This window comes from Cyrtonyx montezumae, unplaced genomic scaffold, assembly GCF_038088225.1.
Source record: "Cyrtonyx montezumae isolate F1298 unplaced genomic scaffold, pur_monq_1.0 scaffold_2, whole genome shotgun sequence".
NCBI lineage: Eukaryota > Metazoa > Chordata > Aves > Galliformes > Odontophoridae > Cyrtonyx > Cyrtonyx montezumae.
Window position 1 is genome coordinate 3,470,001 of NW_027071936.1, and position 17,163 is coordinate 3,487,163.

At 35.1% G+C, this 17,163-nt stretch overlaps 1 protein-coding gene across 4 annotated transcripts in view; it reads right to left on the reverse strand.

Annotated features, from left to right (window-relative positions):
- GRIA2 (glutamate ionotropic receptor AMPA type subunit 2) overlaps positions 1 to 17,163 on the reverse strand; it is a 77,742-nt gene that overhangs the window by 7,835 nt on the left and 52,744 nt on the right. For all 4 annotated transcript variants that reach the window (XM_065736242.1, XM_065736243.1, XM_065736240.1 and 1 more), the window contains exons 7-12: positions 16,011 to 16,178; positions 15,634 to 15,738; positions 14,820 to 14,930; positions 13,539 to 13,745; positions 12,646 to 13,016; positions 8,963 to 9,161 (exon numbers count right to left, since the gene is read on the reverse strand). In XM_065736242.1, the coding sequence (XP_065592314.1) occupies positions 8,963 to 9,161; positions 12,646 to 13,016; positions 13,539 to 13,745; positions 14,820 to 14,930; positions 15,634 to 15,738; positions 16,011 to 16,178 (1,161 nt within the window). The remainder of the gene's footprint in view (positions 1 to 8,962; positions 9,162 to 12,645; positions 13,017 to 13,538; positions 13,746 to 14,819; positions 14,931 to 15,633; positions 15,739 to 16,010; positions 16,179 to 17,163) is intronic.

The window sequence follows — 17,163 nt, forward strand, 5'->3', positions numbered from 1 at the left end:
GCATCTACACATACACTTGTACAGCTTAAAGTTCCCCTGCAGATGTACTGTTGCCTATTCTGATCTGCATTTCCTACACATACTCAGTATACCCATTAATATCAAAATGGTTGGATATACTGAGCATGACCAGGAGAGACACAACTGTGTGCTGAAGGCAGAATGGGTTTCTCAGATTCCTGGAACATCTGCCACACTGAGCATGCATTGCTCTTGTATTTCAAGATCTTCCTGGCTGGAACAAGATTCTAAAATCTGTGGGAAACCTGAAAAAAATGTTATAATGCACCACCTTACAAAAGCCAGTTCGCAGTTTAACTATTATTGTGTACTGTAAGCCATCGGTAACAATCCAGTATTACATTTTGCCTATAACTTACCTGACAGATAAAGGCCTCTGAGATGGTAAGTAACATTCCAAGCTGAAAGAGATTTCCACCTGAAGATCCCAGACAGTTAGTCTATTTAATATTGAGCAACTTCTATACCAACATCAGAGAGTATAAAGTGTAAACCGTAAATGCACATATAGCAAAGTGGATGGCTTCGTATTATCCATCTCGTGTTGCTCAATTCCCTGAAAGCAAAGCTACCAGCATTTTGCTCTTCAATGTGCTCAGTCTTCTCATTCATAGTCCAATCAGAGTTGGACTGAGATGTCCCAGACCTCATATTTAGGAGATCAGCCTTCTGCAATTTATCACTCTCAAAAGCTACCCTCTCATTAAACCCAGATGCTCCATCCCATTTGCTTCATAGGACAACATTCATTTGTTAGCAGACATCTAGCCTACTTACTACATGGGAGCCACCACTACAAAGCAGGCAAGGGACATCTAGCTTACAATGATATAAAAATGATTACAGTGATTTCTAAGGAATTATCACAGATTTACTCTATCAAACAGGAAACAAAATTGGAATAATTTAGAAATGTCTCAGAGTTTTCAGCTCAGCTCAAAGCAGAAAACATCTAAGGCATGTTAAGTGCTTGTCACCACAAGGCATTCAAATCTTGCACAGTAGAAAAGGTTACACAGACATTCAGAACATTATTTCCTGATTGTTAAAAACATTCAAGGACTAAATAAATAAATAATTATTCTTCATTCAGGTTAGATTACTATCAGGAGCAGCTTCTACATCTGATTTAACCGCCTTTGCTTCCTTAACTGCACTGCTTTCAAGTTTATTACAGTGACATTTTACAGGTTTTATATGCATATACAATAAGTTATGGATATCCAGCTAAGTTTGTTCTGCTTCCATCACTCAAACTCAGTAAAATACAGCCCCCCGTTTCCTACTGTCACTTGACAGAGATCTGATCACAACAAAGGAAGAAGGCAGTTGCATAACAGACTGAGGGGCTGGTGCTGGATATCTGAATAGAAAAGACATAAGAAAGATTTCTCAAATGGTCAAGTGTTACAAAGAAACTTCCCACTAGATGGCTCACAGGTTCCTTGCCACATCACTGAAGGTAAAAATAAATAAATAAATAAATACCTGATCCAACAACCATGGAAATAAAAATGTCATGAAAAGCACTGTCAAAAATAATCCTCTGATTTTTTTTATTTTTATTTATTTTTTTCCAAACTACAATCTTCTGCAGCCATGAAAACTGAACAAAAATCATGCTGGAGCTCATACTGCTTATAGTATGGACCCCTATATAGTCAAGGGGTATTGTCCTGACCCACATAAGGAAGAATAATGACCTACAACCCAAGGAATTCTTGAAACATATATATTTTTTGTTTCTACTGCTACAGATTAGTTACTAACAGTAATTTCTGCTTTAGGAACATTATTTCCTCCTGCTTTTTTTTCCTCTAAAATTTGCCTAAAGAGATCTTTACCTAGCACTTTGTACATACACATATGTTCATACACCTTTTTCCTTAACTTACCATTTCCATGAAATATAAGAGCATACAAAATAGCTACAATTTCACTTGAGTATCGTGTCACCACAGTGCATCATGACCATCAAAATTATTACAGAGTACACATCCCATTTAGATGTAAAATACTGCCTCCATTAAGAAACTCATTAGGAAATTAAATTATGGAAAGCTTTATCAAATTAATTAACTGTGTATTTTGTAGGTCATCAGATAACTTTTCCATTTTGTCATTCAAAGACCTAATAGTCTCAAAATGGGGTGCTGTAATTAGTATGTCATTGATAGAAATAGCTCCTCAGATCGCAGACATTCTAATAGATGATGATCTTTGTACTGCAGGCACAGAACTTTAATTCTCAATTATGGTTTGTGTTAAGACCTTGTTGACTTTCCATACCAAAGGACACAAATCCAAAGTGTCATCAACAGCTAGAAACAAATCTTGCCAATTTACACACTAAACCACATGATACATTACCACTTACTTCCTTCCCATCCCCCCAGAAAAGGACAAAACTATTTATTAAGGCTTTTTAATTAACTCAAGAATATTTTAGAATACTTAACATTATTTATCCTGTCTGCTTACTGAAAGTGAAAAAAAAAATACTGATAATTTTACTAATTATTATTAAAATTAATAGAATTCTTTTAAGATACAGTTTTACAAGCTTTCCAGTTTCCATAACTTAAATTGAAATATGTGGAGTATCTTTAACATGTTTTGTTCTATTAATAAGAATTTTAAATCATTCTATCTCAAGAATGCATTCCTTGAAAGCCCACTTAAAATAATTTGTACCAAGAACCCACATATGCAAAGACAGTATATGAATGTGCAAGACAAAAATCTCATGTAATCATCATATTCATGTGATTTAGAGAGTTAAGTGTTCAAGGTGGCTTTTCCTATGAAAGTATGTTAACATTACTGTTTCAGGGACTTTTAATCACTGTTGAAACACTCGCCAAAATTATTTCTCCTCCCAGTTTTTTTTTTTTAACTAAGGTAAATTCAATTTCTAAAGAATCTAAATTAATGGGAATCTATATTCCTCTCCAGTCAGCACATTCAAAAAAGTCAAGGAAGGTCATTTAAATCTTAATTAAAAACTCAGAAGTGTTAAACACACTAATTTCTACAAAGAAGACCCAAATCAATGTGGTATTCTTTGAAGCCACAAGAAAAATCTCCTGCCCACTCCTAAAGCCATCTTCACCACAACAAACCTATTGATACAGAGTCAGCTACACTACTGCCACGCTGCAGTATCTACTCCTATAGCTTCCTTACATCCTTGTACTACAAATGCAAATTTGCAAGTAGGATCTTGATTTGATCGGAAGAAATCTGATAACACAAAGGAAACAGTATGTTGTACAAACTGAAAAAACAGCAAACAGTAGCAGATTTTCCAGCCTTGTGAGTGAAGAGTAGGAGAAAGGAAAATATATCTGCTGTGTGGTAGGAAGAAGGTCAAAGAAAAACCTAAACATAGAACCACAATCTAAGTTTCTTTTTTTTTTTATTTAACTATCTCAAATGAGACTGAATTAAAGAAAGAATAATTGTTATGATGAAGAATGTGGAAGTGATCAAAATGAAATGGATACAGAAAACAAAACAACTTATTGTACCTATATATGGGATGGGTCTGGGGAGAACAAACAATCTTTCAACACAACACTTTATCAAGAAATTGCAGATTCCATAGTGAACTGTAGTAGATGCTAATACCAAAGTCTAGAATCAAACATACTACAACATCTAAAAAAAAAAAAACTTGATGAAAACTTGAAAGAACCACATCTTCACTTGTATGCTACTGGATGCAAATGATTTATCTTAGAACCTCTTTCTTCTTCTAAACCATAAGAAGTCAAACCAATATTCTCTAACTGTATCTCCTTCAGAAATACATGAAATGTCAGTCCTATAGCCACTGCTGCTTAAGGTACAGAGCACAGTCCATTAGAACAGTTACACTATTTCATAACTGAGTCTTTAGTCTCCATCATCTCTTGAACACTTCTCCGGAGCTCATCAAAATTTCGCCCCAAAACATACGTTCTGTGCAATTCTTCTGCATCTCAAACTAACAAAAAAAGCTGAAGTTCTTCCATTTAACAATTTTATTTATTTAAATCTGTGTTTCTTTTCCCTGATTTTAGAGATTGTCTGGAAGCTTGAATAACATATTGAGTGCAAAGACAGACTCACAGCTTGTCTGCTGTATGCTTTTTCTCTCTTCCTGTAACCTTTTATAACATGATCACCATTTTTAATACTTAAAGAAATATTTCCAAGTATTTATAAATCTAGATGCAACAGGCCATGCTGAAGGTCTTCAGAAAAGAGAATTCTAATCCTCAGCTAAATTTCCATTTTCAGGAGAAATGACTCAGGGGTCTGCCAGCTCTTCCGATGTTTCCTGCTGGCTTCCCACTATGAAGAACAACTGATTCTACTTCCAGCTTTTTCCACGCTTTTTCCTAATTTTCCATTGAGGAACTCTTGACTCCTGCTCTATGCTGCTTAGTGAAACTTAAAGAATACTTTTCTTGTGGAGCAACTCTTCTTGCTTATCCTTTGGCAAAGGATATATTCTCAAAGGTCACCAAAACAGAATGAAACAGATTCACCTGTCCATGTCGCACTGTTGATTCAAACATCAGCATGCATGAAAAGTTTTAAAATAAAAAACAACGCAGACAAAGACAATACAAATTAGTCTAGTTATTGCTCTGCATGTCACTTTTTCTTTTTGACATGTCTTCTGACCTTACAGAAAAACTTGCAATTCATCTTTTAAAATGAAAAGAAGGTAGAACAATTGATTTCATTTGTCAACCACATCTGTATATACTTTTGATGAATAGTGCTGGGCAAACAGCAAAAACATGATTGAAATTTAAAAAGAATTAGATTTGTGTCTGTTTGTATCACTTTGATGTTCATTTTCCAGAAGTCTCCAAGCAGATGGTAATAAGAGAAATGTGCTGCTGAATATTAAGCTTGCATACTTACACAGCTGTATTTTGTTTCTTTCCATTATCATAGCTCAGAACGTTTAGCAGAGAAAATTCAGTAATTTAACATATACACAACTCTTTGAAATTAATTTCAGCCGTGTTAGGAGAGCAGTAGCCTGTCTTCTTGGGTTAGCGATGACTTCTCCCCCACGAAGTCTGATCACATATCTTGGCTAATACCATTAATATCAATGATATTTACAACAGCTTCTGAGACATCACTGCCGATAAAAATACTGTTTGACTGTAGATATTGTAGACAATACCTACCAGAGTGATGAAATTCCACCATTCCATCATTTACCTCTCCACCAAGTAGCATCTGCTGTGTGACAACTGTGAAGATGATGTACTGGTACAAAATAATTGAAGTGAACCTTGCATCTTTCAAGCAGTCCTATTCCCACTGACACTGTTAAAGTCCACCTCTAATCTGAGGAAAACAACGCTCTGCCGGAAAAGCACAGCTACACACAATTTCTTCACTGTTTTGCCTATTACTTCAGGCTGTAAACCCAGAAAAGAAAAATGCAACCGCAATGCATCTTTATTTAGGCTCTCAGTTGCACTAGAAACCTCAAAAAGCACTATCTGTAAGAGAGAGCCACTAGTAAACATCAGAATTGACGAACATCCCAGTTCAGTAAAAGAACTCTGACAACCTTGATTATACTTGCACTGCTGCTAGTAGCAACTTGGAGATACCCTGAGAAAAATTATTCCATGTCAAAAGATGTAACTGATCTGCCATTGAAAAAAATTCGTGTATCTGTAACAGTTATGCAAAAATACTTTCTTGAAGAATTTTACTGATTTAAATGGTATTTCAACCAAACAAACAAAAAACATCTGCATCTATGCAGGATGTACCACATTTCTGCTCATTGTCTTAAAGAAGCAGTAGGAAAACTGGACTACAATTCCTGGTTAATCCTCAGTTATGTTTCAGTGCCAACCAATGCTACTTGAGTAGATGAGTCAATGACTAGAATCATGAAACAAAGCAGTTAACAAGCCAGTGTGACATCTCCATGCTAATGCAACATCTTAACAAGTTCATGTTAGTTAAGCATTTACAGAAGCTGGATTTTAACTCACTTATATACATATACTCCATTATTCAGAATATAACTTTACATTTAAGTTTAACCATTTAGCTTATTGCTGAAGATTCCTGCCTGGAAAATGAAAAAAATTAATATATCCCAAAGGTGATTCACTCCACCTTAAAAACACCAAGTAACACTAATTAAGTCTTTAATTTGTCAGACATACTTTCTTCACAGAGAAGAACAGAAAAATAGCATTGCCTGGAAGAATAACTACCACAAAAGCAAACTTATATGAGATATGTACTATCCTCTCCGTAAGTAAAAGTCGTGATGGAAGAACGTGGAAGAACAATCACTGAATATCCTCAGTGTACTTTCAAGGAGACTGAATATTGTTTGGATTCATCTAGCACTGATGATTCATTCAGAAAATAAAAGTGTTTGCCAATGAAACTCTGAAAGTTAGAACAACAAATACATTCAGAGATATCGTAAGCATTCTGTGGATATTCCAGGATGGAAAATGAAAACTGAAGAAAGACAATGCATTTCTTCAAGTAAATTGTTGACTAAATAATTCATTCAGATCTAGCAGGGGCACATTCATTTCTTACTTGCTGCAATGCTGTGAAAAAATTACTCTTGACCTGAAGTGCTCCAGGTTTAAAACCATGAAGTGATTTATAGTTTATAAAATATTTCACTTTTATGATGGGCAGAAAGATAACATTTGACAGAATGATGTATTTTAAAAGAAGCTGTGGGAAAATGTATGCAAAGGAACAAGCAAAGGAGGTAAGGTTTTGCAAGAAGTGAAGTTAGAAGCTAGATTACTAAAGTTATTACCATTTCAATCTCAGTCTATATGGTACGGGTCTGATCAAATCAGCACTTTTATGATTAGGCAGACCTCTGATTCTCAGCACAGGCCAAAAATAAAGTCTCAAAAAATCTCTGAAGTCAGCAATTATTTCTTCTATTGTTTTAGTGGCTGATGAATTTTGCCTTCCACATCTCAGCAGGTAGCTGGCTACTGTAGTCCAATGACAACTTTTCCTCTCTCATTTTTGGCATCCTTCATTACTCACTTATTTAACCCACCTGCTACTGGGCATATATCCCCACTGCCTCAGATTTTTTACAAAGCTGAGCTGAGGTGCTGCCCAGAAATCAGACTTTGATTTTGGAGTGGTCCTGTGTGGAGCCAGGAGTTGGACTTGATACTTTTGGGTTCCCTTCCAACATGGGTTATTCTATGATTACTAGAAAACATGCTTTAGTATTAAGACAAATTCTGTTTACTATTCTTATCACCAGTATACAGTAACTCATACTTTTTGTGCTGAGAAATGAGGGCTCTAACTAGGGAAGATTTATGCACATTCCACCAGTAGAAAGCATACTTGAAAACAGTAACACTTCTTGAATAGAAAGCAGGCTGTGGGAATAAGAAGCAAGCAAATATTTCTTAATTCATGACAGTAACAGAGAGAAATACCATTTAGTTTTCTGCTAGGAAAATACTTAATTAGTTTCCAGCTGTTCAAAGAATCTAACTCCTAATGTCAAGTCATAAAAAAAAACAACACACATCCAATTCCAACTCAGCCGCCACACACCAAGATTCCAGGTGAAATTTTAGTCTTGTTAGTGCTAGAGACTAAAAAGATGGAAATGAGTTCCATTCCTGAAACAAAAGTTTCAGGTTTTAGAAAGAAATTCAGCTAGTATTTATTGAAAAATAAATGGTCAAGTCTTAGTGATTTGGAGCAAAGAGTAGATAGACTCATTGGACTTAGCAGCTGCATTACAGAAAGTGCACCAACTTGTTTCTGACAGAAATTGCTGAAAAGAAATTTCCAGAGACCATCATAACTTTTTACAGAGCCAAAGCTATCTTTACAAAATGTGAAGAACATGCCCTCTCAAAGCTTACTCTAGATCTGTATAAAACTTCTAAAGGTCAGGTAATCAACAGGAACAATTGTGTTAAAGTGTACTTGGGAAAACGTATATGGAATTTAAACCTTCTATTTCTTGTAAGTGACCACTACAGACAGTATCTCAACCAACATTAGTGAATCTGACACTAGGAACACGGATACCACATATCAGTGCAAGCACGTACACCATATAAGTCTGAAAATCTCTGAGAAGAAACTGTTCAAAAGAACTGACCTTCCGTTGGCAGAGAATCTCCAGAATAGCCACAATTATAAGCTTTACACTCTCAGTAACAGAAATACATTAGCATCCTTCTAAACAGTCAATAATACTCTTAGCACAGAACGATCTTTCTTTTACTACTTTACACATATGATCTTAGTTTGGGTTCAGATCAGCAGGATTGCAATCAGCAGCAGAACTTACTAAGTCTTGCACCTTTTAAAAACTGAAACACATTGAGGTAGAAGACTGACAGACTTAGAAAGCATTACTGTAATGCAAATGTAAATAACTGTTTTTAAAAGGAGGCATGTATTTCTAACAGCAGCAAGCAGAGCTGTAATCCACTCCCCTTCTGCAAGCTTGAAAAATAGGAAATGATTTAATAAATCACGACTGTGTACCTTCTCGCATCACTATTCACTCCACAACTACCTAAAATACAGTACAACTATTACTCTTATTTAAAATGGTTAGCTACTGTTTTAGGGCCTAGAGAAACAATTTCAACCCCATTTTATGATATTGTATTGTTTTGTTTGCTTTGCAGTGGTATAGCCTTAGGTAATTCCTTGCAGTCAATTTTACCTTGCATTACTTACAACGCACCCCCAGGGTTTGTATACAGACAATAAAACGTTCTGATAATGAATAAACTAATTCATTCATATCTTCATGTTAAAACTGTACACATCACATTTTTATAGCAGTCTTTTAATAATGCCTAGGGAGAAAACATTTACATGAGTGAAGACCTAGTTGCAACAGAACAGAAATCTAAGAAGTAGAAATTCTTACCCTAAAAAACTCTTTAGTGGAGCCAGAATCTAATGTCCCATAAGCAATCTCTGTTTGCTTGGAAAGATCCTCTGCACTCTCAATGGGAGACACCATCCTCTCAACCGTCAGGAAGGCAGCTAAGTTAGCCGTGTAGGATGAGATTATGATGAGGGTAAAGAACCACCACACACCTCCAACAATGCGCCCAGACAGGGATCTAATAACAAGTATGAAATGGATTTGTAAAGTGAAATGAAAGTCCTAAAAAGGAACACGTTATCAGTTTCATGCAAATGATGCATTACACTCCTGGGAGGCATTTCAAGTTATCTTGCAGTGCAGTTCTACATACTAATAGGATGGATAATCAATGCACACTCCTCTACATCTCCTGGACTTCACTGGAATCAGAACTCCAGAGTTTACTTTACGGAGAATTTAGTGATCCGCTTCTCCAAAGTTGTGAGTGCCCTGAAATGAGACTACTCATCTCAAATTGCTGTATTAACATGGAAGCTCATCATTCCCTCTAATTTGAATGTGTGTGATACAAAAAGAATAAACAGTAAAACAGAACTTTCAGATAAATCACTGTGCACTTAAAAATTAAGTCTCTATACATTGCTTGCTTTTGTGAGACACTCAGACAAAGACTGATTTTCACAAAACAATGGCTTATGCTGCTAAAGACAATCTATACAAAGAAACAAACAGTGCTATTTGCAATAAAAAAATGGCCCAAGGAATACCTTTAAACTAAGAACTACAACTTATGAAAGATAAGCACATTTAACAAGCTGAGGACTAGACGTGACACAAGAAAACTGGTAATACAGAAAAAAAAAAATCAGTGAAGAAAGTGTGTTTTTTAAACAACAATGATAAACTGATGTTTCTAATTGCAGCAGGTTGGCTCTTAGGGATCTTTGCTTTGCATCTCCTGCTCAAGAAGAAAGAAGAAAAGAAAACTCAAGAAAAATACAGAACAGTATAGAGAACTAGAGAAATTCACCAGCTTTCAGTACTAAATAGTTGATATAACTACTGATACTTCCATCACTGTCAAAGTTATTTTTAAGGATCTTGTAAAGTCTGAAATTACTTACTACTCTGTTTCCAAACAAGACATTATAGGAAGGAGTACAGAATCTTTGGAGATGTACTTAGTTATTTGGCAGAAATGGGCATGTAGTTGAAAGCCTAGTACTAAGGCACTGCAGTAGGTTAGGTATGTCTTGAAGTCTCCTCTATCAAGTAAACAAATCACAAATCATTCACCTGGCCATTCACCATCACATCTCATTCACCAAGTATTGTGAATGAGATGCCATATTAATTCTGACTATTTATATGTCTATTTCTCTTTCTACATACGCTTTTCAGAAGTATTCTTTAATTTCAAACACGATAGTCATATGAAGCTGATTTATTAATCTGGGAACAAAAAAAATAGAAGCAATTCTGGACAAATAATTTTGACTAACTCTTATTCTATGATAACTGAGACATAAAAAAATCATAGAATCAGAAGTCTTTTCCAGCCTTAGTAAGGGTTATTTGTCCAACCCTACACCTACCAAAGGCTTACTCCACTCCAAAACATGAAAATCACGGTCCAGCACATGTTATCAAAAAGGACCACAGAAAAGAAGTTTTTTTTCATGATTGTTCCAGATTGAAATATATTCTGTAAATATGTTTTCTGTCACTTCTGACATGGAGGTAACCTAAAAACATAACAATTCTATAACTGAAAGATTTAATTACATGATAAACATGTACTTTCAAGGTAAAAAAAAAAAAAACTACGACCATGTGTACTTAATGTGCTAATTTTATCCTGTCTTATACTGTATTGATAACATCATCTACATATGATCAACCATCAAATTCAAAAGCCAGTATCTGTCTGCAAGGAACTCTTACTGACCCTGTAAAACAAGAATAAGCTCAGTGCAGAAACTATGCTCCCACATTACATTTTTGTGAGTAAAATTTTTGGGGTGGTCGTTTGTATTCAAAATTTTCCAATCTGTCTGTTCCAGTTAAATAACACTTGTTTTTTAATATGCATTTTTCAAAAATTCTGAATTCAATAGTTATATCAAATGAACCCACATATGAGTAACCACCTAATATGTCAGATCAGTAATGTTTAGTCTTCATGTAAGAACAAAAATTGGGGTGTTTGCAGCCCTTTCATATTTTTACAATTAACAGATACAATATGCAAACTAAATGCCTTCCTCAAAACCTGTTCGTAATGAAATAAAGGTTTCTTAAAAAACCTCAGTGGCACTAAATCTGCCATGTCTATCCAAAATCATTTCAGATTCATGCATCTTTACGATGGCCACTTACTATTATCTTGCATCATCTTTACGTTATCAAACTTTGCACAACAACTGTTATGCTTTTATAGCCAGTAAAATTGAAAAAAAAAATCTACTATGGCCAAGATTCAGTAACAATAATTTTATAGCTAACAGGGAACTTGGCAGAGAACTAAATCTGTGAAGTATCTAATCAATATAAAAGTCCAAAGGACTGAAATTAAGACAGCTTCTAATGATCTGAAGAAATTTGCTCTTTCTTCATTGTCTCATTGCTTGCACGCAATTCTTACCATGCTGCATGCCAAATCTATCACACCTTTCATCATAAAGGCTGCTGTACTTCTATGAGTAAGTTAAACTGAAATATCTCACACAGAGTGCTCTGCTATTTCCGCAGAACTTGAAAATCTGCTGTTGTCTTTTAGGATATTAAAATTGCTTCTTTTTTGGGTGATTTTAATTGCAAAACAATCACTAGACACCCTAGAATTTGACCTATTCCATCTTAATTTGGAACACTCAGAAGAAAGTTAACTTGCTTGCTATAGTTAGGAAGATCTGATTTAATTTCCTAAAACCCAGATGCCCTATTTCACTTTTACTACAGTTCCTTCAAGCAGCAAGTAGTATTTATCTACCTACTCATCACTGCTGAATCAAGGCTAGAACTACTTATGCACAAGGGAAACAGAATATTTAATGAGCTGCAAAGGAATTAGCTTAAGTGCTTCACTGTTGTTCCTAATAGGGTAGGTGAAAATCTACAAGGAATTGAGCATTTATAAACTAGACCTTCAAATTCATTTTAGCAGTTTCCTTTGTGACTTACACAAAACTAGGCCACAGAAAAGCAGCAACATTTCGCAACTATTCATAATAAACTAGAGTCATCATGTGGTTTCTATTTCAGTTTGAAGCCCTCCTATGGAAAAACAGTTAATAGCTGTTGTGATATGTAGTGAGTTTTAGGGGTAAACTGCTGCCCGTGTAGTTCATAGCTACTCTTCTACCCTTTTTTCCCATTACAGTTGCTGTGAACCAAATTCACTATCAACTGTAAAATGGGAATATGCAGCAAAAACACGGTACCCCTCCAAGAAGGCATGGAACGATTTGAACCTTATGCATTTTATAGTCTCTCCATGGTACACATAAATTCACTTGGCAAACATAACGATCAGCATTAAGACAGTGCTGATCGTTACCTAGTGTCAGAAAACTGCTTTTATTTCAAGGACTTCTGTGATCTTTGGTGAGGAAAAAGAAACACAATAATGCATTTCTTTCAAGTGAAAATATATGCATCATGAACCTCCACTGGCTGAGACCAAAAATGCACAAAGTTGAAAAAGGCGAGTAACCAACCTTGGCGAAATATCGCATCCTTGCTGCATAAAGGCACCCAGGGAAAACCAGAGACTATTAAATATCCCAAATTCATTAGTTGATTCATTAGTTTGCGTTTCTCTTCCATCTTCAAATTCCTCTGTGTGCCACTCGTATGGACTAAATCTGCTGACCAGGAATAAAACTACACTGACCCCAATATAGGCAAATACAATGCACATCCAGATTTCATATGCTAATGGATCAAGAAATGAAAACACTCCTGGCTTGGACTTCTGAGGTTTCTTGATCATTATTGATATCCCCAGGCTCATAAAGGGCTTTGAGAAGTCAATCACCTCTTCTCTCACCAATGTTATAGTTAATGGAGCAATTGCAATATCAGCTTTCTGTAAAGGAAAAAGAAGAAAGCAAATAATAGCTAATACAATGATCATAGCAAAGAATGGTTTAGTTACCACTTCCTTTCATAAACACAAAACAGGACAGCAGACACTGCTAACATTCTTTTCACTAAAAATGTGAGTATTGAAAATTTCAGAAATTTTCAGTTTAAACTCTGAAATACTTGCAACCATATGGTTGACATATTCTGAGCTTCCTAATTTACATATGCCCTTTTAAAAGTATATGGCATTTAAAAGTGTTAGCAAAACCTTTTGCCTGGTAAGAAGGGTAAAATACGTACTCATCTCCCTCCCTACTTCATTTGCATTTAAAATCCAATTCTGTGCCTTATTTTTATTTTTTTTTATTATAAGATATTATTACAATAATAACAATAATTATTTTAATTAATTCTCTAACAGAGGAATTAAATAATTTTCCTCTACTTCAGAGAGAAAACTAAACCAAATCCCACACTTCCCATCAGTCATTTGAAATTGTTTTACTATAATAGATGTTCTTACCCCATAAACAAGTTCTCCAACCATCCCATTCCATATTTTTGTGTCTGCATCCCTGGCCCCATACTTGCCATCCCCAACAATTGTGAGCTTATATTTGAATCCACAGTGCTTAGCAATTTCTGTAGCTAGGTCCACACAATAGCCTTCGTATCGATCATTTCCTTCAAGCATTTCATGATTTTTCTTCATCATAACATATGGGGATTCCTGCACAAAAGAACCTGCTTTAGCTACAGTGCAGCAGCTTTGCATTTCCTAGATTAGTACATTTTCTTTTTACATATGAGAAAACAGAAGACAATAATAGCATGTATGATTCAGGTGACATCGTCAGCTGTAGATCATGAACGTGATGCATCCTGTAAAAGATTTAAATGCTATGTTCTTCAGTCATATCCAAATAACAATACTTACAGGTATAGAGATCCCCAGCAGTATGTTAATAACGATCATGAATGTTAACAGGAGTTACGTGTTCAGAGAAGAGACAATAAGTTCCAAAATCTTTCTCTTTCTCTCTTACAGTTTGGATAGAAGAAGGCAAAGGCATTTAGTTGCTTTTGCTTAATAAACTAAATTACTTCCTGTTTCACAGCTTTGTTATTTACTTGAAAAACACTTCTGGCTCTCCAGGAAAAGAATTTTTACACTCAAAAATATATATCTACAAACATGCAGCAGAGTTCTATCATCAGCAAAAAAAGGGCTGGGTTATATGTTACATTAAAAGGAATACATCTCCCCTTTTCTCAATTGTTTTCCAACTATTCTTGCATCCACTGGCATTACTATATCAGCCTCTGACTTAACCAAATCAAAGGCACTTTACAATTAATAAAAAAATGCTAGCATCTAACAGAACACAACTTTTAATGTTTTAACTTCACCAGTCCATACTAGCTTAGATTTTGAAGTGCAAAAATGAGTCTCCTTCCAGCTGGCAAAATCCATTCTCTAATAAGCAATCAATTATTAATTAACACTGTAGCTATATCATTTTTATATATCTCTTTTTCAGAAGCAGGTATTTCATTCCTGATTTCTGGCCTAAAAGAAAAAAAACCTTTCTAGGATGTTCATTTCCTAGTCAACAACAATCTGCCTTCTACATAAGAAAACAGCATACCAAGTACATACCATACATTTCCTTTATTTCCAGATTTTATTTATGTATCATGAATAACATACCACAACCTCAAAAAATAAACAGTAAATAAATTAACAGGAGAAACAAATCACTGTAGAACACAATGTCTTCGGACAAAATATGAGGTTAATTACCAAAATAGTGGTGACAATAATAGTCTTATTCTCCAGTCCTGAAGACTCATTTCCAAGAGGACCATCAAGTGGATTCACAACCATTTTATCCACTTCACTCCAATATCCAATCTAAAGAGAGTTTATAGGATGCACAGATATCGGTGAATATGAAATTTTCAGAGAAAATTTTAAAGTATATTAGTACTATGCCCACGATTTATGCTCACAGAGAACTAGTTGAGCTATGGATTTATCAGTGTAAATATTTCTATTTATATTTACTATAACAAACATTAACAAAAATGAACTAATGACATTTGTTCACATTATTTTGGCTAATATAAGTATACCATTTTCATTCACATACAAAGAAGTTTCAGTAACAACATCAACTGCTGTGAGATTGAACTGTTATTAAACACTACAGATTAAGAAGACATTATAAAATGGCTTCTACCAAAAGGTTTCAAATTAGAGCAGAAAGATAATCATATTGAAGAAAACGTTACTGAAAAACAGTAGTCTGCATTTGTCATTTAGATATGTATTTCCCCAATGATTGGTTCACATTCAGTATTTTAAAATTAGAAGGTAAAAAGTTTAATCCACAAAACTGAAAGGAAAAAACTGTCATGTAGTACTTACCAATAAAAATCCAATTTGTTAGAAAGTAATAGTACTTTCACTCTGTTCCACAAGGCCAACACAGAATATATCTTTGAATAAACATCACAACTCATGCTTTTACTCATTTGCAGTGTTTCATTACCTACCTTAACCCCTTGCTTACTGTGATAAAACCTTTAAGTCACTGTAAGACAATTCAAGTTACCTTCCGAGGACCAGTACTTTTGAGTTCCATTACGTTTATTGTAAAATTGATCCTCTTCCCATTCTGATCGAACTTTATATTCCCTGTCAAACCTTCTACCTGAACCTATAAAGATGAAAGCAGTAACAGAATTAAATTTTGTTCCTTTTTAGAAAAAAAAAAAATTGTTTCCACACATAACTATTGATTTTTCAAAAGTTTAGACACTTTCTGTATCCAACTTTATTTAGTAGAGGAACATGTTCCTGATGTGGAATTAATTTCCTCATTAGTCTCAGCAAGATCCAGGCAAGTCAGGAGACTGGAAAGTTCTTTTCAAGCATTTTATGAGGACTTCACACATGCACTCATCCCAGCAATCGTTCTAGGGAAGCTACCTGTTTCAACGCCCTTTCTATTTCTACACCATGACCCCAGGGTACAGCTGGATTTGCAAGACAATCTCCAGCATTTCCTCTTCTGGAGATCTCAATCCTCTGTTTACGCAAATTACGGAAAGCTTCTGTCATCACTTGCACAGCATCATAGGTCAGAGCAGATGTATACTGAAAAGGAGTGAAAATATTACATTAAAAAACAGCTTCAACTTCACTACACCCTCTGGTATTCTCCATCCATTTAATACAAGAATACATTAACAATAGAGATGACAGTAAAACATCCTTGAGATCAGACCATTTCATTTCTTGGTCACTACCATCTGAGCGGCACCTATGATGATTAATGAACAGTGCTCTCCACCAGAGTGGTTGGAAAGAAAACACTGATAAGCCTACACTGAAAATTTACAGCTGTTTTCATGGTGTGAATTCCATTCATTTTTCAATTTTCAGAACTGTGTAACACTTCTGTGTCTTGATACAGCTGAAAGTTCATAGAGATGAATAGTGGAAAAAAAATCCACTATTTAACCTGAGTACACCTTTAGAAATAAGAATTTTTCACTCTCATCACATTCTTCATGGAGGTGCAGTTATATACAAAACCCAGGACTACATCTCATCCCACATACATATTCACAAAACCAAACAATGTATATTGGTATATACATCTGTTTAACTTATCTGTTTAAAACAAAAGCTCAGGAGAGATGCTGTTTGCTAGTAGGCAGTATCTTGGCAATGCTTTGAAAAAAAGAAAAAAACATTATGGGCTGTGGCGTCTGATGGAAGACATGACATTTCTCAAACAGTGACAGGCAAAGAAGAGCCCCATATTCCTAATCTAACAGATAAGGAGCTTTATACCTGACAACTTCTGAGGTACTACAGAAGAATCCTTGTGATCACATCCATCAGAAGCTGGGGCTAAGCAGTCAAAAGTAGTTATCTTCACTTACTGGAAAGTTTTCTATCTTAACTAACGGAACAGAAATCACATTGTGGACTTTGTTGGATGGACTTTATGAGTCCAGAACATTACAATTATTCCAAATTTAAGACCCATTTTTGGAAATATGGGACAGAATATAACCACTTACAGCCTTATGAATGAATGCAATGATCCCTATGAAAGCTATTAAATGCTGAA